Source organism: Zootoca vivipara, chromosome 15 (assembly GCF_963506605.1).
Source record: "Zootoca vivipara chromosome 15, rZooViv1.1, whole genome shotgun sequence".
NCBI classification, from domain to species: Eukaryota; Metazoa; Chordata; class Lepidosauria; order Squamata; family Lacertidae; genus Zootoca; species Zootoca vivipara.
In genome coordinates, this window is record NC_083290.1 from 39,246,668 (window position 1) to 39,268,225 (window position 21,558).

General features: G+C 48.6%; 1 protein-coding gene across 1 annotated transcript; it reads right to left on the reverse strand.

Moving 5' to 3' along the window:
- Nucleotides 1-1,476: 1,476 nt before the first annotated feature.
- On the reverse strand, nucleotides 1,477-17,098 carry PLPP5 (phospholipid phosphatase 5). Its single transcript, XM_035140142.2, has 7 exons — nucleotides 17,004-17,098; nucleotides 13,598-13,706; nucleotides 11,747-11,837; nucleotides 10,798-10,861; nucleotides 9,385-9,509; nucleotides 8,275-8,445; nucleotides 1,477-7,234 (listed from the first exon to the last, which is right to left on the reverse strand). The coding sequence occupies exons 1-7, from the start codon at nucleotides 17,081-17,083 to the stop codon at nucleotides 7,065-7,067; spliced, it is 810 nt and encodes a 269-aa protein (XP_034996033.1). The 5' UTR covers nucleotides 17,084-17,098; the 3' UTR covers nucleotides 1,477-7,064.
- Between the last annotated feature and the right edge of the window lie 4,460 nt (nucleotides 17,099-21,558).

The following is a 21,558-nucleotide window of genomic DNA, read 5'->3' on the forward strand; positions in this document are numbered from 1 at the left end:
TTGCTGCAACCTTGCACCCCAGTGTTAAGATCTGCAGATGCTAGTAATGACAGTGTCTAACTTCTGTGATCTTGCGGGCCAAAAAGAGGCTTAGTAATGTGTGGATGATGAATTTAGTTTTTCTTTTGTATAAGGAAACAACTGTTCTTCCAAAGAACATGCAAAACATGTTGAGCACAATGTGAAAAACAGACGTCAGTAAACAGGTTAGGGGCAAGCTATAAAGTCTCGTTTAGTGCACTCTTCTGATGCATGTTTGCACTCTTCTGATGCATATCCTGCAGTGTTCTGGTGTAAGTGTGCAGAATTGTTACCTTATAGTTAATCCCTCCTTTGCCAAATCCAATCCCTGCCTTACACTACAGTCTTAACTATCTGAAGGGAAAGCCTAAAATGAAGTAAATATTTTCTGTGAGCTCCAGTTTGATAGCTTCCGAGTTTATAGCACCTTGCAGTCATTCATTAGTAACATGAAAGACAGATTGTACGTACTTCTACTTTACAGAGTGCACAAGGTAAGGGAGAACGAGAAGTTAGTGTTTCACATTCAGCAATGCCTTGCATGCCCCATTTGGGTCTAATCTGAGGACCAAAGAAGTGATACAGCAGTGCATTTTCTTTTGAAGTTTTAGCATTTTTATTAGACAGTTTTAAAAACAAAACCGTAAAACAATGAAAACACAACTCCATTGATTTGGCCTCTAAAAATGTACAAAATGTGAAAACTGAAGGTAAAATAATATTTTATCACAGCAACAATCCTTCCATACCTACTAATGGTTCAGACTAGCCCAATCTGCAAAGCAGGGACAAAATTAACTGCCCGAAAATGCCCCATACCAGGAATGATAGTGGTTTAACTATGACAGGGGAGCAAAACCTTGAGATTCCCACGTGGGTAAACAGAGGAAACCTCACCATTCATTATAAATTGTTTTGCGTATTCCTGAGACATCTGCTTGGCCACTATTTCGTTCTGCTCCCCTCCCCCTTTTATCAATTTTTTATTCTACCTCCTAGGAGCTTACATGATCCCGGCTGATTTTAACCTCACAACCACCCTTTGAGGTAGGTTAGGCTGCTAGTGGCTGGCTCAAGGTCACCCAAGACTGACTGTTGGAAACAGGAGGCTGATTGAACCAGACTTTCTTTTATTATTTTAATATTACTCATCACCTTTCAAAAATACCACAACTGCTTTCATTAGAGACACAAGTTTTCTTTTTTCCTTCGCTGTGTCCCTCAACATTTTTAGTTCTGGGGCCTCCCTTTAACCTCCAACAGCTGGATGAAACTTCTTATTTATTAGCTAGATATATGCCTGCCTTCTCTCCCCCTTCTCTCTCTTGGTGTTCTGCCTTTTTGCTTGTCTCTTTGCTCTTAAAAAGAGGTTTAAGATAAAATGAAGACTGTGTCCCCTTCATTAGCCCATGACCCAGTTTTGGGTGCCAAACCACAAGCTGACAACTGATGTGCTAGCCTATGTTATGTGTGTGCATAGTTCCCATTTTGCACAGAAATACCACCATCTCCCTGCCACTGTTACCTTGCTTAAACCAGAAGTAGTTTGTGTGCTTGCCTCCTATAGTTGTTGGGCTAGAACACCCATCGGCCTAAGCCAGCCTGAGCAACAGGTCAAGGATGATGAAAGTTGCAGTCCTGCAACATCATGAGAGCAAACCGTTGGCTATTCCTGCCTTAAATAGTCTTTCAGTAGCACCTTAAAGACCAACTTGGTTTTTATTTTGGTATGAGCTTTCGTGTGCATGCACACTTCTTCAAATACACTTGAAACAGAAGGACTTCTGTTTCAGAGTTCGACAACATCTGGGCAGCCAGCCCTGCTGTAGTTGGGCTCCCACCAGCCTCAGCCAGAAAGGGCAATTGACATTGGGAGCCTGCCGCTCCTGATGTAGGTAAATGCCAGTTATGGCCTTCTGCTATCCTATTTAGGGGTATGCGAGGACCATTTTATTTGGGTGACAACAAGCAGAAAGACAACGTGGCACATCCAGTACGACAAAGAGCAGCAAGGTGACATTCTGCTTGTGGAACAACTTCTGTAGAGAGGGAGGGAAGCCTTGTGCTAATCACCTCTCCCTCACCCCTTCTATGGGGGCACTCAGAGGGATGCCCACCCTGCAGAAAGGGCAGTTTATGCTGCTGGTGTTTCCCCCACGCCATACCAAGTCCCCTGAAAGAAAAACACCTATTTGGAAACCTCTCCAGATTTAAGGTCCCAAATCCCAGAGAAACAGATGAACCAGCCTGTGGTCACGGTACCGCCATCTGCTCTCAGCATTAAGAAACTTCTGGCTCTGTCCCAAGCACACCAACTTAACAACGGCTGAATCCTAGCACAGGCACCAACCAACAAATGCCGTGGACATGGTTGAAGGCCAGTGCGTCTTTGAAGGACGAGCTCCAGCACTGAGAGCAGGGGTCATAAGCAGTTAAGTCTACAACAATATACAGCTCCCCGTGAACTCCACGGAAGGGAAAGAACACCAGCATGATGGTGCATGCACATGCAAAGTAGACAGCTGGCCACCTAAGAGCTGCTGTCGTGCAAGACGGTTTCAAAGAGGAAGCAAAAGTCTGAGAGTGAGACCTTGCAGCAGAGACCTCATCACAGCCCTCACCAAAACCACCTTGCAAATGGTGGAAGCTGCAGAGGGGGAATTTGGGAGCTCACAGCAACTGCACATCTCCTGAGTTTCGCCTCTTAAGCTCGTTGATTTTAAACAGTAGCCTTGAGACAGCTTGTTAAGTCTTTTGCAATTCCACTGTTGGCTTTGTGCCCCAGTTTCCACAAATCCTGATGCAGAGAGCAGCAGGTTGTATACATGCAACTGTTGGCGAACAGGTTAATGATTTATTTGAGAGGTAGTCATTTTGGGGCATTTCTTTGCGAAAGTCTACTATAATGGGTCAATGGGTTTCATTTTTTGCAACCTGCTAAGGTCTAGAGTCAGGTTGTAGTCAATCCTAGTCCTACTTAAGAGTAGACTCACTGAAGTTAACGGGCATGATTAACTTAGGACATTTATTTCTGTGGGTCTACTCTAAACAGAACGTAATTGGCTATAACACATAGAGTTGGCTAGGCCCTCAATTATCATCTATGGTGCAACAATATCCATCCCAGGGAGCTACCCAACCTCTGCTGGACAACCTCTTATGGATGAGAGCCCACCACTTTCTGAGATAGTTTGTTCCACTGCCAAGCAGCTTGTAACATCAAGAAGTTCTTCCTGCTAGCTCAGACATCCCCAAACTTCGGCCCTCCAGACGTTTTGGACTACAATTCCCATCTTCCCCGACCATTGGTCCTGTTAGCTAGGGATCATGGGAGTTGTAGGCCAAAACATCTGGATGGCTGCAGTTTGGGGATGCCTGTGCTAGCTGGTCAAAAACCCTTCTGAGAATTTGAGCCCGTTGGTTCAGGGCCAACCCTTTGGAGAAAAAGTAAGCAAACACATACTATCTTCTACGTCAGGAGTGGGGAGGTTTTGGCTCTCCCAATGTTGCTTGCTTAACTACAACTTCCATCAGCCCTAGGAAGCACAGCCAATTACCAGGGATGATGGAAGCTGTAGTTCAGTTAACACCTGGAGGGTCAGAGGACTCTCCTCCCTTGTTCTATGAGATGGCCCTTCAAGTGTTTATTAATGGCTCTCATATTGCCTCTTAATAATATTGTCCAGAGAGTAGGGAAAATATACTCAACTTCTTCACCCCTTTCTCAGAGGACTTGATATCCAAGACATCTTTGTCACCTTGCTTTGAACATGGTCCAGCTCAACAATATCCTTGTTAAACCCCAGAACTGGACACAGTACCCTAGCAGACATATGAGCAAATCAGACTATTACTTCCGGAAATCTGGATATTAGCTTTCTGTTGATGCAACAGAATTGTACAGCGGTACCTCTGGTTGCAACGCGGGTGGCACTGTGGTCTAAACCACAGAGCCTAGGGCTTGCTGATCAGAAGGTTGGTGGTTCGAATCCCTGCGATGGGGTGTGCTCCCATTGCTCGGTCCCTGCTCCTGCCAACCTAGCAGTTCAAAAGCATGTCAAAGTGCAAGTACATAAATAGGTACCGCTCTGGCGGGAAGGTAAACGGCGTTTCCATGCACTGCTCTGGTTCGCCAGAAGCGGCTTAGTCATGCTGGCCACGTGACCCGGAAGCTGTATGCCGGCTCCCTCAGCCAATAAAGTGAGATGAGCGCCACAACCCCAGAGTCGCCCGTGACTGGACCTAACAGTCAGGGGTCCCTTTACCTTTACCTTTACCTCCGGTTGCAGACAGGATCCATTCCAGAGGTCCGGTTGGATCCCGCAGCTTCTGCAACCTGAGGACTGCTTCTGCGCATGCGCGCATGGCGAAACCCCATCAAATGCTTCTGGGTTTGCAGTTTTTGCATCCCGAAGTTTACATAACCAGAGGGTTACGTAACCGGAGGTACTACTGTATTAGCCTTTTTAGATACTGCACAACACTGTGGGATCACATTTAGTTTCTGGTCTACTAAAATCCCTGAATCTTTTGCATTTTTACCAGGCATCACCCATCTTGTATACGAGTGCCTTATTCCTCCTAACTAATGCAGAACTTTACATTCAGCTCTGTCCCCTGCAAATCTGATAAAGATCCCCTACAGTCCTTTGTCCAACTCATTGATAAAGGTGTCAAATAACAGAACAGGACAGAACCCCACACATCACTTCTTTCCAGATGAACGAGGAGTCATTGATGGGCACCCTTTGGGTACAGTCTGTCAGGCAGCTACAAATCCACCCAACACTAGCATCATCTAGCCCACATTTTACCAATCCGTCAACAAGAATATCATGGGGAATCTTGTTGAAATCAAGATATGCTACTAGGAAGATAACAAAACATTAACAGATAAAGAACATGATTTTCTCACAGTAAAGTTCCATACATCACTACAAGCCTGGAGTCCATAGTCTGCAATGACCTGATAAAAGCAGGATTGACTCAACACTGAAAAAGTGCACATTTGACATTTAGAATAAATTACCCACATTCTATATAATAAGTTAATGTTGCTAAGACTCAGGTTTTCATAGTCTAGATTTTTCAGGGCTGGGATCAAGGGAAGGAAATGTGCAAAACCAGGATGTATGTGCAGTGAGGGTGGGGAAACACTTAGTTACAGCCTATAGCAGGAATGGGGAGTCTGTGGCACCTCCAGATGTTGCTGGAATCTCCTCTGCCCTGGCCAGAATGCTGAATGGTCAGGAATAGTGGCCAATGTAGTCCAACATCTGAAGAGCTACAAGTTCCCCACCTGTCTAAAATGAGGAATATATTGAAGCCCTGCCCACCTAAAGGCTACATGGGGCACTGTTTGATTTTCTAAGTGGACAACAGATAAAAAGCTTCTATGCTTTTTCCCCTAGCTCTAGGGACACAACTGCCTTTTTCAGAATAGAAGCTTCAGTTCTCAGGGCGCCAAGCTGCATCTCTGTGCACCCATCCTCTGGAATATGCACAAAGTTAAATCCAGCCAAGGAAAAGCTGGTCTGCACAGCACAGAACCTGCTTTTGCAGGAGGTCAAAGGAGAAGATACTTCTGAGTGGCAGAGGGGCAAACTGGGCTTATCTGCTGCAGCAAACAAAAGCAGAGAGAGTCCTCTGGTACCAAAAATGGTATCAAATGCATCATGGCAAGAACTTTCATTCATTAGTCCATTGCATCATAACATGCATTAGCTGCAACTTTGCCCCAAAATTTTCTTGCTCTGCTCTCAACTGCAATCCTAAAGACACTCACTGGTGGGTAAACACCTGTGAACTGGGAGGGACTTACTTCTAAGTAGACATGCTCGAGGTTCAACTGACAGGCTCTCATATGTATATATGAGAGAGGACTATAGAAACAAAGGAAGCTGCCTTATACCAAGTCAGATCATTGGGTCCCTCTAGCATAGTCTTGTCTTCACTGACCTGCAGTGGCTTCCCAGGGTTTCAGGCAGGTGCTGTTTCCCAGCTGCACCTGGAGACACTAGGAGTTGATCCTGGCACCTTCTGCATGCAACGAATATGCTCTCCAACTAAGCTGCATGCCGCTTCCCCGAGAACCATACACCCCACCAGCCAAGGGTAACATTTCATGCATCTGATGGAGGAAGTGGGCTCAGATCCACAAATGCTTCCGCTACCACACACTTTTAGGCTTGCTAGGTTTCTGAACAAAAAAGCCAGCCGACCTGTGGGGGGAATGTACAGGTTGAACGAAGAAGGCCTGGAGGTAGCTGAAAGGGCAGAAAACCGATCAGGGACCCTGTCTATGCTAAAGAAGATAAAGAAGAGGTCACCAAACTTTCAGGGCCCAGTGGGCTCATCTGAAATTTTTACAATGTGCCATCAACTCTAGTCCCAATAGGGTTGTCACTGGGCGTGGTACAACACAAAAGGGCAGAGAAAGGGACAAGACCCCAAAATTGTGTTGGCGTGCCTTCTTTCAGCCATGAGGGGGGAAAGGCATCTATGCCAGGCACCACAACAACCTTCCACAGAGAGAAGCTCTCAGCAGCTCTCCTCCATTCAGAATAAATGGGACTGAGGGTGTCCCACTCTTCTGGTCAATAAAACCTGGGTCATGTTTAAGGGAGTGGTGTTCATGTAGGAGAGACACCCTGGCTGGGACGGAGCTCTGATGATCTGTGTGGAGGCGAGCTGCAGGTGATGGTTTTGCCTTACAGCAAAGGACCGGACCAGATTGCCTTTTGGCTTAGGGCAACTGCATTACTAAGAGTGGCATGGGCGGGGCTGGAAATGGGCCAGCTGCGAAGGGCCTGCTGTCAAGTTGGAGAGAATTGCCTCCAGAATTGCCATGCAATGTCCAGCACTGTTCCCTAGGTCCCTGTGCAAACAGATTGGAAGGCCAGAGCAGATCCCAAAGCCCCAACTGGACTGCCGGCATGGTGTGATCCAACCGCACTCCTCTTCCAGGCACAAAGTAACATAGAAGGCTGTGGCCTCCCTCCTTTTCCAGCACCCAGGACATGCAAGCGGGGATCCTGAGGTCTTTATACATCAAGGCTGAAACCAGAGACCGTCAGCTTTTGTCTTTCTGGGGCAGAGAACCTGGATTTGCGCTGCAGTGGCTGATGGCACTCGGGATCAGTCAGAGGAGGGTAATGCTGTCTGTAGCACAGGTAGGCAAATGCGAGGCCCATTCCTGAACCGACCAGCACATCTTGGGAAGAAAACACAAAGAGGAGAGAATACAAAGATTGTTTCAACTTGGGGCTGGCTAGCAACAGCACAGAACTCTGCTCCTATCCTCTCCATATGTAGGGAGCAGAGTAGGAAATTGCCTCATTCGAAGTTAGACTCCTGGTCCATCTAGCTCAGTATTCCTGACCCTGACTGGCAGTGGCTTTCCAGAGTTTCAGACCGGACATTCCCTCTCCATTGCCCGCGGTGGAACCTGGGACCCTCTGCATGCAAAGCAATGTTCTTCCTTCCTCATAGGGGAAGTTCGGACCATTTGTTCATCTAACCCAGAATTGTTGACTCTGACTGGCAGAAGCTCTACAAGGCTTCAAGCGGAGAGAGGTCACTCCTATCACCTGCTACCTGCCTTTTAAACTGGAAATACCAGTGACTGAACAGGGAACGTTCTGCATACAAAGCCATGTGCTCTGCCACTGCCCTATGCTCCCTCTCCAAATGAGTGGATGTTAAAAATACAAGATGGCATCATGCTTGCTCAGATATGCAGCTCATCTAACTGGGTGCCAGAAGGGAAAACCCAGAAGTCTAGCAGTGGCAAGAGCAAGTGGTTGCTGCTCTAAGGACCAGTGCCATAGTTTGCTTCTCACCTCCTCCCTCCCAATCACTTTTCCCTGTGTGCTGATGGGTAAGCCTGAAGGCAGGGACCAAGGGATTCCTCATATCTATTAGCTGTTTTTTCCCAGAGGAATATGCAGAGTAAAAATCCTGTAATGGGCAGAAGGGGATTCAGCCCTCGATCCTGATCCAAACCCTGGCTTGGACGCAGGCATGCACTTAAGTAGGGAGTACAGCCAACCTCCACCCATTACTCCAGGGTTGGGGATCCTGAAGCCTTCCAGGGGTTGCTGGACTATTACTCCCATCCTCCTTGACTACTGCCCGTGTTGGCTACGGCTGATGGGAATTGTAGTCAAGCAACATCACAGGCTAGCCACAGGAAGACAGCCACTTGCTATCTTCGTGGCATGTGCCTCGCTTCTCCATCAACGTCTCACTCACCTTGCCAGTGATGCTTGTAATCACAGGTGCGGGATAAAGCAATGAGCATCGCCACAAAGAGGGGCGCCAAGAAGGCACAGAGGCGCCAGGACTGCCCACGCCCGCCAGGCGCAAAGCAGTGGAGCTTCCCTGCGATGTAGAACGAGCCAAAGGCGAGGCCGGCAAAGGCAACTGGAAGAGAGGAATGATCACTGCAAGACCCAGCAGGGCAAACAGACCCTGCTAACATTAGCGACAGATTCATAGACACCTGAGGAACTAATAGTCCCTAACAGGGAGACCAATTCCCAGCAGCTCGTTAGCATGACCAATGGTCAAGCACGATGGGAGTTAGAGTCTGTGGAGAAATTCTCTATATATGGTTTGTTTTGTTCCATGTTTTGAAGGAAGAAACATTCTGTGACTGCAAAGGGCTGTGTTGACAGGTTCTAACAGAGGAAACGTGATCACTTAAAGTTTTTACTAGGCAGGGCCTGGATCAGGTATATTGGTCTGGATGGCAGGAGACAGGAGATTGGCTGCAGGTTCTGGTCAGCTGAGAGTTCCCTGTCAGCGAGGGAGACGGTTAAGTTGTTCCAGTTGCAGAGAAGGGAGAAAGGGGTGGATGAGGGCAGCGAGAGGAATAAGGACAGAGAATAGTGGAAGGGGAAACTGAGGCCTGTATTTTAATAAGCATGTTCTATGGGGTGGGGGTGGACATCAAGCAAAGGAGCATTCCTTGGGGTTTGCGGGGTGGAGATTGGGCAAAGGAGCAGACAACAGAGCAGATTCTGGACATTGCATTGGGGTGTGTGTGTGTGGAGATCAGGCGAAGCAGCAGTATTTGGGTATTGTGTGGGTGGAGGGTTGGAGACTGGACCTACGTGACCTAGGAGTAGTCTTTAGAGATCACGATGCAAGGGTGGAGATGGGGCAGAGGAGCCGTCATGGGGATTTATAATGCTGTAAGTGTATCATGTGGATGTAGCCACCAAAAAGTCTCTCTGCAGATGCTCCCTGGAGAGATCTGTGCATGGCTGACTTGAACTCACCCTGGATTCATCCCATCTCCCCATCTGGTGCTTCCCATCCCCGGCTGCATCCCCCAAACGAGACAGCTTGCACACTCACAAGAGGAATGTCCACTGGGGAAGCTCTTGCGCCCCTCGGTCACTATTTGAGCGTCCCCCGTGCACAGCAGCTGAAGGGTTTCCCGGCCATCTGGGAAGCAGCGGTAGAAGAAATCCGGTCGAGGCCTGGAGTGAGGAAGAGACGCAAAACGATAACTGTGGAGAGGAAGGCGAAATCTAACGCTGTGTTCCACAACCTGACCATGCAGCTCCCCTTGCACACTCCACAACTACTGGTCCTTCCATAACCCATCCTGGCGTCTTGCAAGTAACGGCCTTTGCTTGGCTGAAAATGGCTCTGGAGAAGGCAGCAGCAGAGGACTTAAATGCCAAATCCCAACTCCTATCACCTCCAGCCAGCATGGACCATGCTGAGAGAGGATGAGAGCTGGAGTCCAGCAACGTCTAGGAGACCCCTGCCCAGTCCGCACCCCCAGCCCTGCCTTTTCATTCTCTAGTCTCCAGGCAGTAGCCTAGAAGCAGCTAAGAAAGAACGATGAAAGAATAGAAGGCAAATGGGATTTCAGGAGCCACGTTTACTAGGAAACAATCTGCCTGGCTTACCCATAGAGCAGAACTAGGTGACAAGTGATAGCAGAATCCCGAGGTGGCTTGCTGGATTGTTAAGATTCCAGATCAGTGGTGGAGGAAAATCATGGATTGTATCCAATGTCAGCCATGTAGTCAGAGTAGACCCATTGGGTCACATTCAACTAATTTCTACTCAGAGTAGACCCATCTAAATCCAGAGTTGGAACTAAGTTGGCCTGTCTATCCATTTCAATAGGCCTACTCAATGTGTCTGGCTGCAAACCAGAAGGTTTGAGGTTCGGGCCCACCCAGGGATAGCCGTGGAAAGAATTTCTGCATTGCAGGGGTTTGGACTAGAGGGTCCTTTCCAACTCTACAATTCTCTGATTCTATAGTCTGGGTAGAAATTAGTTGGATACAACACCCCCCCCCCTTTTAATACTCCCCTATGGAATTGGTGGTGGTGGGAATGTCCCTGCTAGTAGAAAACTAGCAGAACAGGCCTTGTGCTGTGCTGCAAGCTTTCTGCTCAATATGGACCACTATGGTACCACTTCTCATAATGAAAGATGGCATTATATACTGTGTATATATGTGCAGAAAGAGTTTTAATGAAAAGATAAATACATAAATTGTGCCATGTTCTCTAGCACTGGGGAACTATTCCACATTTCGGGTGGGCGTTCAAAAATGGCAGAGACAAACCCACTGGAGTCTGAAATGTTACTCTCCACTCTGCCACTCAGGATATTTATGCAATCTCATTCTGCATCACAAACAACCCGATCCAACCTTCTGCAACCGGCAGTCAAAATGCAAAAATACACTCTCTACAGAAAGGACTAGAAAAAACACAGAGAGAGAGAGAGAAACAGGATCTCACCTGCCCACAGCCAGCTTCACAGCATTGGTAAAGACACCATTCAGGGTAAGGGCCAGGCTGGCAGCTGGAAGAAAAAAGAGCGCAGAACCCATCGTTTTCATCATCTTTACTGATTCAACCCTAGGCAGGCTCTTTGTCAGAAATGTTGTGGCAAGAGGGCTGTCTTAAGGGGGAGAATAATTGCAAAGGTAAAACACAATCGTGGAATTCAAAGCCATGCTCTTCCCATCATTCCATCTGCACAAGCATTGCAGTTTGTCAGAGGGGGGTGGGAATGGATGGGGGTGGGAGGGGAAGCCCCACTGCACAAGTTTTAGCTCAAGGCTTCCAGTGATGGGGCTGGTAAGATGAATCCCACCCAAGAAGCTCAATATGTTTAATAGTGGTTGAACTGTACTCTGTAGAAATAAAGGAATATTTTATTTTGCAACATTAAAAAAGAAACTGGTCTTGCAAGTTATTCCAGTGTCTTAGCACCCCAGCCAGAAAGCTAGAAAAGATGAGTACTGGATGGTTTATCTGAACATTCGAATCAGTTCTAAGTTTATACATGATCCTTCTTTCGGTCCATTAATGTATTCTTGCATTTTCTGCTGCGGAGGGGGTAAGTTGGACTCAAAGCTTAGAATTAGTTTACAAGTGGGTCTGGAGACTTGCTAAATCAGACTAAGATCCCCTCACATCTAGCATCCTATTTCTGCCCATCCAGATGTCTAAGGGAACTCATGAAGCAGGATATGAGCCCTGCAGCATTCTCCTGGCCCAGAAACTAGTCCTAGGTTTGACACTGCGGGCAATACAAGGTCCTTGTGACTAGCAGCCACAGACAGCTTTATCCGCTGTGAATTTGTATAGCCCCCCTTTCAAAGCTGTTCAAGTTGGTGGCCATCGCTACATCTTGTGGGAGCGAATCCCATAGTTCAACTGCGGTGTGCAAAGATGTATTCACCTAAGCAGGCTTCCCGTGTATCCTCTTGGTCAGCGTTCATGAAGAATTTGGCCAGGAGAATCAAGATCAGGGGAGACAAAAAGGAAATGAACTGGAACGAGATGGGAAGAGACAAGAAATAGAGTCAGCCATGCTGCAAGAGCAACAACAAAACTATAGGGTTGTATTCAGCATTAGAACGGACCCATTGAAAAGAATGGACAGGCCTAAATTATGCTCAATAAGTTCACATGGTCTGCTCTGGGTAGATCTTCATTGGATACAACCTATCAAGGAAAAAGGTGCTTGCCGCCCACAATTTTTGTAAGTACTATATTAAAATTTATGCTGCCTGATAAATCAAGTGATAGCAGTTCATTTTAATCAATTACACATTGCAATCATAGTTGATATCCAGTATTAACTAAATTAGGTAAAGGGACCCCTGGCCATTAGGTCCAGTTGTGACCGACTCTGGGGTTGCGGCGCTCATTTCATGTTATTGGCCAAGGGAGCTGGCGTTCAGCTTCCAGGTCATGTGGCCAGCATGACAAAGCCGCTTCTGGTGAACCAGAGCAGCACATGGAAACTAAATTACTGAGGTATTTAAGGCTCTCCAGCTTGTAGGAGATCCTTGGAGTAGAGGGATTCTTTAGTTGTGATCCTGCATTGCAGGGGGTTGGTCTGGATGACCCCTGAGGTCTCTCCCAATGCTACAATCCCATGGTTCCAGGAAGTGTTTTGGAACCTATCTCCCATCCACAACAAGCAGCATGGCCAATGGTCAGGGATGTAATCAAGCGACTTTGGGAGGAAAAGACCTCGTACGTCATCGAGTCCAGTTAGGAAGAGTTCCTAGATTAATTTCGGGCCATGTGCATGAAAGCTCATACCAATGACAAACTTAGTTGGTCTCTAAGGTGCTACTGGAAGGAATTTTTTAATTTTGTTTCGACTACGGCAGACCAACGCGGCTACCTACCTGTAACTAGATTAAGACTGTAATCCTATGTCCAAGGGGACCAAAAGAAACTCCCATCAGTCCCAGTCAGCATGGCCAATGCACAGGGATGGTGATGGTTATTAATTTATTATTATTTATGCTTTTCAGGTTTATACATTTCACTAATTTTACAAGCATTTTAACATTTCAAAACTTGACTTCCTTACCCCTCTTTCTGCAGTTCCTTAAATGTATTTTTAACATCTTCTGCATATCCAAATTAACTTAATTTGCTAATTTATTCATCTACTTTAAATACCGTATATCCCGGCGTATAAGATGATTGGGCGTATAAGACGACCCCCAACTTTTCCAGTTAAAATATAGAGTTTGGGATATACTCCTGGCGTATAAGAAATACGACCCTGCGTATAAGACGACCCCCGACTTTTGAGAAGATTTTCCTGGGTTAAAAAGTAGTCTTATACGCAGGAATATACAGTATATACTCTTAGAGAATGACAGGTTATTACAATAATCCTGCCAACGTTCTTATCTTATCTGTAAATATTCAATAAACCATTTCCATTCTTTTATTTAAAAAAGTTTGTTACCTTGATTTCTTTTTCTTATTCCCCCGGGCCTTAGTTTGCCTACCCATGGTTTAGGTAGTCCTGTCCCTATAATTCCCAACAGAAAAGCTTCTGGTGATGATCATTAAATTTAATAAAACGGTGATGGTGATGATGATAGGGATTGCAACCCACAACATCTGGAGGGCATCCCAATGACTAACCCTTACATAGATGTGTGCTTCACGTACCACACTGGAGACAAATCTGAAGCAGCATCTGCCTGCAAAGGACACATAACTACAAACACAGCCTAAACTGCACCAAGACGGCTGGCATGAATGATTGAATACTTACAAACATGGGCTTAGCGGGTACATGGTCAGACTCCACATAGGGGTTTTTATAGAGCCACATTTCTTCTGGCTGTATGACTCGCTGGAAAGGAGGCAGCAGCTCAGTGAACCTAGAGAAGAAGCACAACCCAAGGACTAAAGGCTCGTTTGCACAATACGCTGAACACAGGTATGAGCAGCCTCCACGCACGCGTTAAGTGTGTGAAAGAGTGTGCGCCTGTTCACGTGTACAACCCTTGTCCCACACAGACTGTGCACCCCTTGAATGTAATGTGTGAACACCTCTTGCGTGTTGGTGATTTTAAAGAAAAAGCAGAAGGGTTTCCTCCCAATCTGATCACAGGGAGATCTGAGCAACAAGAATGATGCAACCATTTCCAGCAGGCATTTTCAAAGCGGTCTACAGTTATCACTTGAAATATCAGTTCAAATCGTTTTCATAAAGCAACCAAAATTCCAAATAAACACAAATAATACAAGAGCTCCAGCCATATGAGGAACAGGCAGCCAGTCACTGAGCTGACGACCATTTGGCTCCCTGCGCGCAGAGGACTGGATTCATGGAACGCCAATCCAGGTAGGATGCGTATGGAGAGGGAGGAGAGGAAAAACCAAATGGCTCTAGCGTGGCAGAGGTGCCCCAGCCCCGGAACACCCTCCTCCTCTAGGCATGGACAGCCATGAGTTTGTTGGGAGTTCACTGCCCTTTTGTTTTGCTGCAGGTTTGGTAAAACTGATTCTGAGTCTCTTGAGTCTGCCTCGTGGTTTTAGTATTGATATTGACATTGCCGACGTTTCACCATTATCTTAACTGTGCTCTGAGTTTTAGAATCAATGATTTTTTAAAAAATACTGCTTTGAGGTCACCTGTGACAAAAGTCAGTGTGTAAGCCCATTAAATAAACAAATGATAAATTTTAAGGCGTGCTTTCCCCACTGTATGCACACACATATAAGGGACCCTGCCCCACCTCTGCCCTACACAGTGGTTGATAAGAGGGGCTTAACCTGTGCAAGCTCTAGAGCTGGATTTCTGCAGGTTATGAACTACAGGTTTCAGCAGCCTGGAGGGTGCATTTATCTCATATAAATGAGGAGAGAGGATGCCCTCTCAAGGCAGGGAGAGTGGCTACGATCCTAAGCAATGAATTTTGAGCAGGCTTGATATCCCTGATTGTGCAAAAACCTACAAGCTAGCATTGGACCGTTCAGCATTCTGATAAGACTGTGTGCACATGCACACATGATAAATTCCTATTTGCTACTTATTTGTTGCATAGGGTCTATATGATTTCCCCTAGAAGCCGTGCATTTTGTGTTTTCCAAGTCAGGAATGAGGAGAGTTGCTGAGTTCAACTCTGACCACCTCTAAGCCAGCACAGCCAATGGTCAGGAATGATGGGCACTGTAGTCAAAGAGCAACAGGAGAGTCACAGTTCACCTATCCCTATTCTAAGCGAAGAGCAATATTTTGTATATGTGAAAATGTTATTCTCTCCTCACCCACCCTGGCTAATCCTTTGCTCTTAAGATTGGTGCATGCAATGAGATCAACCAAGTTAACATGGGCTCATCTTGGATATTCTTTGCAACAGGACTATTAACAATGATGATGATGATGATTATAATAATTGCCTGCTTCACCATAAGGTCCCAGGTCCTACAACAATGTAGAAATACAATTTTAAAACCAATTAAAACAACTGAAACGAACAACAAGGGATACTTTTAATCTCTCCCACTGTTTTTGAAATTGAGTTTCAATACGTAAAATAGTGTTGGACCAGAGGCTTGAGGGTCATGTGAGGGTTAAAACATGTGCTTTGTCCTGCCTCAAGGAAAAGCCCCCGGAGTCTGCTCTGCTCCACTGCAAAATAGCAACTCCCCTCTCCTTTCCCGTGGGCATGAATCAGAAATTGATTTTAAAAGTCGAGGCATTTGTGAGATCAACAGGGACACGGGGTTCATTTTCAACAGCCTAGCTCGAGAGAAGATGGGGCTGCTTGAACAGGCAGGCCTCTCCCTACAGTAAAAGCCTGTGCTGTGAGAACGCAGCAGAATTATTTAAACATCATTACAAGTCAAAGCAGAACAGCCCTGCCCCTACTTCTCTGGAGCTGAATCCAAAAAGAACACATCAGCCTTGGACTCCTGTCAGTCCAAATGTCAGACAAGCAGCGTCATCACTGGCAAAACATAGCAGCAGCTACTCCTCTCATTGTGTCAACGCAAGGAGTGGGGGAACGTCAGCTGACCAGGTGCCGCCAGCAGGTCTTGCCATATCAGCTGCTCGCCACTGGCATTTCCTGGGGAGTTGTTGCCAGTCAGGGTAGGAAACACTAAGCCAGGCATCCCCAAACTTCGGCCCTCCAGATGTTTTGGACTACAATTCCCATCATTCCTGACCACTGGTCCTGTTAGCTAGGGATCATGGGAGTTGTAGGCCAAAACATCTGGAGGGTCGCAGTTTGGGGGTGCCTGCACTAAGCTAAATCGAGCTATGGTCTGACTCAGTATAAGGCTGCTTCCTGCAGACCCCTGTGTTATACCCACTGCAGAGGAACCATGTGGAAAGGGGTGTGTCAGACAGAGCCTCTGATTTTCCATGCACTGGGGAAGTATCAAGCACAGCAGGAGTTAGAGCCAGGAGTGTGTTGTAGATATAAGGAGGCTTTTCCTGAATACTAGTATGGTGTCCACCTTGAAGGCAGAAGGTCCCAGGTTCAATCCCCATCATCTCCAGCCAGAGACTCCTGCCTGAAACCCAGGGGAGCTGCTGCCAGTCAGGGTAGGCAAACTGAGCAAGATGGACCAGTGGCCCAGCTTCCTGTTTCTAGTCTTTCCAGACCCTTATGTTACGAAACCTGCACCAGAGGCACGTAGACCTAGATATGAAGGAGGACATCGTCTGGGGCCCTTGGCCCATACAATGCACGCCGCGCAGCAGGGCAGACATCTATGGGGCGCAAAGGGGCACGGTGGATTTTCTTTTCAGCTCCTGCGAGCCACACAATATGCACAAGGCAGATACCGACGACCAGACGTGCCAGGGTGTCCTCCGGGGCCCGCATATCGCATACCACCCCATGTCCCAAACACGGCACCGACAGGCCTGGCTCTCACATCCTTAGGCGCAGGAGGGCGGAGGGAGGCGCCTCTCTTGCGCATCGCCCAGCTTGACGGAAAGCCGGGCGAATTGCCTTCTGCTGCACCGCCGCGTTGCTTTAAAAAGGAAGCTCACTGCTGCTGCGTGCATTGCGGCAGAGAGAGAGAGAGAGAGCGCGATTTCCCCTCATCCTCTTTCCCAGGGATGCCAGGCCCGCGCCTTGCACGCCTTCCTCGCCACCCCGCCCGGGGAACGCGGCGCAGAGACCCCCCCCCCAATCTCGGCCCGCTTTTCCACTCACAGGAAGAGTCCCAGCAGCGCGGCGCGCACCCCCACTTCCAGCAGCAGCAGCGCCAGCCCCGCCCGGGGGACCCGCCGCATCTCCGCTCGTGCGGCCCCGGGAGCCACGCGCCGCCCTCCTGCCTGGCGAAGCTCCGCCCCCTCGCGGAGCGGGACCGGGGGAGGCGAGGCGGGGGAGGGGTCTCCTCCTCCTCTTCCTCCTCTCGCTCTGGAGGGAGGAGAAGGGGGCGGGGCGCGCAGGGAAAACGGACCGCGGAACTTACTTCCGAGTAAGCCCAGCCGCACTCTTCCGGCAAGACGGAAAGGGGCGGCGCGGGGCACGATGCTCCTTGCGGTTGCTGCTGCTGCAGCTGCAAAACCCCATGCAGTTTCATGGGCGTAGCCAGGATCTAGGTGGGCGCGGGGCAGGCTTTACGTTAGGGGGAGCAGAACCTCACATAGTTAAGTGTTTTGTATTGATTTAATTGATTTGGAGGGAGCTGCCCATGGGCGTAGCCAGGATTTGTTGGGGGGGGGCAGGTTTTGAGAAACCTCAGATTTATATTGATTTTTATTGATTGGGGGCAGCTGCCCCCCCCCCCCCCGGCTACACCCATGTGCCGTTTCTCGCTGCATCAGCAAAAGCCTTGGGTCCAGATTGCGCAACTTTGTTGTCTTGCGCTCTGCGCTGGTGGTGGCAACCAGGCGCAACTCGTGCTGCGTCTAGACAGGGCAGGACCACCCATAAGTCTTACCCACCCATCGTCTAGGGGTGCTGGGCGCCGGGCTCTCAGGGGCACCAGGCCGAGAGTCCGGGGCCGAGAGTTGGTCCTTCTGGACAAAAAAAACAGCCTGGGTTGGGGGGCCACGACAGGCAAAAGCTTTCCAAGGGGTCAAAGAGCTGCTGCTATCAAATTCAGTGTTGACACACTTTGATCAGACTCTCCCAGTAGTGCTGGCTTGCGACGCTTCCCCCTATGGGGTAGGCGTGGTACTGGGCCACCAACCATCGGATGGTAGAGAAGTCCTAGTGGCGTACTTCTCTCAAACCCTCACACCAGCTGAACGCAACTATTCCCAGATAAAGAGGGTTTAGCAGTAGTGAAAGGAGTGAAAAAAATTCATGATTTTCTTTATGGTCGGCCTTTCACTATAGTAACAGACCACAAGCCTCTCTTGGGACTCCTAGCCCTGCATCGACAGACACCCCAGACACTCTCTCCTAGAGTTTTACGTTGGTCCATTTTCTTGGCTGGCTACCAATACTCGATACGGCACCGCCCCGGAAAAGCCATGGGGCATGCTGATGCTCTCAGCTGTTTACCACTGCCAGAAAGCGGGCCAGATCCTGCTCCAGCTCATCAGATATTGAGACTGAAGGACTTACCGGATAAGCCCTTGCATGTCAAAGACGTTGCTGCTGCAACAGCGAAGGACAGGTTGTTGGCCCGTGTTGGGGAGGGGGTGGGCCAGGAAGCCAGGACCAGAATTTGCAGCTTATACGGCCCACAAGGACAAACTATCCTCTCACAGGGGGTGTTTACTGTGGGGTAGCTGGGTCATAGTCCCCCTCCTGCTCAGGAGAAAGGTCTTAGAAGGCCTGCACGTGTCTCACCCGGGAATAGTCCGGATGAAGGCACTGGCCCGAAGTTACGTATGGTGGCCGGGCATAGATGCCGAGATTGAAGGATGGGTCAAACATTGTGAACCCTTTCAGGTCTCGCGGCTGGATCCACCCAAGGCACCAGTGCAGTCCTGGGAATCCACACAGTCTCCATGGTCCAGGTTGCACATAGACTTTGCAGGTCCTTTCCAGGGCCAATTGTTCCTCATAGTGGTAGACTCCCAGTCTAAGTGGCTCAAGGTTCCGCCGACCTCAACCACATCCAGTCGAGCCACCATAAACACACTCGGGAAGCTATTCGCAACTCACGGTTTACCTGACACCCTGGTGAGTGATAACGGCGCCGCTTTTACTTCAGCAGAATTCCAATAATTTGTTTCGAAGAATGGAATCTGCCACGTTAGGTCTGCTCCCTTCCATCCGGCCACGAACAGTCAAGCTTGGTTTGCATGGTTCGCACTACTAAGGAGGCGTTGAGACGGACCGTACGGGGAGACTGGACCCTCCGTCTAACCGAGCTTTTGCTGGCCCAACTTGTCACCCCTAGCACTACAACTGGTCGTAGCCCAGCAGAGTTGTTAATGGGAAGGAGGCTCATGACTCTCCTGGATTGCATACATCCCGACAGGGCCTTGGAGCAGCGACCATCCACTGTGGAGCAGAAGGCACCTAGGGGTTTTGCCTCAGGGGATCTGGTATATGCCCGCGACTATGGGTCGGGTCAAGGATGGGTTCCAGGCACCCTAGGCCAATGTACTGGCCCGTTTTCTTATGAGGTGGTGCTAGAAGGGGGACTGGTTTGGAAAAGGCATCTTGACCAGATAAGGGCCAGGGCATTTTCCAAACCAGAGCAATCAGCGGAGTCACAGGACGAGGTAATAGTGCTAGCTGGTGACTTGGTGAGTGGAGCAGGTGGAAAAACAGAGGGTTTGCAGGCAACCGAGACACCCCAGCAGAGTGACCTCGGGCCAGAGTCCTCGGCTGACCCGGGACCACTTACTCCAGCAGAACCGCCCCAGCCGGCCACACCCCGTGGAAAACAGGTACTGGGGGAACTTCCCCAGGACCCTGCACAGATACAGGAGCCGCGACGGTCACAGCGAGAACGGAAATGACCAACACACTTAAAAGACTTTTATTGTTAATGATGTTTGGAATTTGGGGGGAAGGGGTGTTGTGTACCTAGTCATATTGGAGCTATTCTTCCTCCGCACAGGGTCCGCCTCCTGGCTGGCGTGACCCGACCAATCGCCAAGCGGAGGTGAACACTCCAATCAGAAGCCGACAGTTAGTCTAGTTCTGGCAGTTGGCCAGGGACTGTCAGTTGAGCTTAGGCAGGCACACACGCCACATGGGGTTCTTCAGAGTGCTGTTCTACTCTGGTGTTTGTTAATAAAAGGAATGTTGGAAACGGAACGGACTCAGCCTCTTTCTAGATGTGGATTTAACCAGTTGAGACCAGGGAAGAGCCCACCCGTCGGTCGGAGTGCTGCGCTTCGAGTTTGGGGGGGCGACCGAGTCAGCAAGATGCTGAGGCAGCCAGCCAGCTCTCCCCTCCTGCGTGCCTGGGACTGGGCACCTGGGGGGGGGGGGCAAGCAGGTGGATCTTTGCACCTCAGCGCCGCATATGCTTAAGACAGTTCTGCCCATAAGGCAAGGTGAGGCCACTGCCTCGGTCAGGGGCAGCAGATTTGGATCTCTGTCCCCACCCACCCTTGTGTTCCAGATGTAGACCTTGGGTTACCCCATCTTCCCTGGAGGCAGAGGCCCCAACTATGGGCTGAGCCCCCCCCCCTAGCCTTGAGGGGCTTGGCCTCATCAGGCCTCTCTGCAGTGGCGGGACTCAGCCTCTTCCCATTGCGTGCATGTGCATCATTCATGCACGTGATGTCACACACACATGTCACCCCCTTCCAAAGCTAGGCAGAACCAGGCGCCTGCGGCAGGGAAGCGGAACTGCCGTTTTGTGGAAGAGAAGATGAAGAGCCTTTTTAGTACATAGGTTTTCAAATATTTGAATGGTTGTTACGAATAAGATTGAGTGGGTTTGTTCATTTGCACCTAGGAATTGTAGTTCAGCTATCACAGAGTTACTTTCCCCAGAACCCTTAACAAACTACAGTTCCCTGGATTCTTTGGGGGCAAGCAATGTGGAGACAGCCCTAGCCTAGGAAACTGGACTACAACAGTATGGGTCCATGGGGTGGCACTGTGCGTCAGTCAGCTTCCTCCTCCTTAGTCTCAGTGTCCTCATGGGCACCAACAACTGCTGCTTCCGGCTTCTAAAATCACATGATTCTCCATGTGAGAGCAAGTAGTCCTTCAGCTATTCTGCTCTTAGGCAAGTTGATCAGAAATTTTGCAGGGCTTCTGCACTTGGGAGGTATCAATGGGTTCTTAATGCAGTTGCAACCCTATTTAAAAAAACTGGGGAACTCCAGATGTTTTGCAGGAGGCATTCAAGCACATCTAAGCATGTGCAGTTAAAGTGGGTGAACCTATACAGCAGACTCACTTTTTAAAAGAAAATGGAAAAAGGATGGGCAAATGCACTGAAAAGTGTGGGGTGAACATATGATTAGTGGGAAGATGTATAAACACCACAGATACAGATCAAGAGGAATACCCGTTGTCGTATATGGCAGGCCAAATACTCAGTAAATACCAGATATAGTCTAACCAGCATGTAACCGGGAGGAATGATCACTAAACAGGTTTTTCTGGAGGAACTCTACCACGGGGGCATGGCCTTAGATCAGGAGTGTAGGGGCAAATTCAGATGTGCATTGTTCCTTCACACTCACAGGACAAATCCTGCACAGCCAGCCACCCTTCTAAGATTATCCAACCTTCTAAAGGCATGCAATAATCTTATAATTAGACAATAATTATTAGCAATGCATTGCAAAGTTCAGTGCAGATGTCCACGTGCTGCTTTTAAGCTAAATCTGCT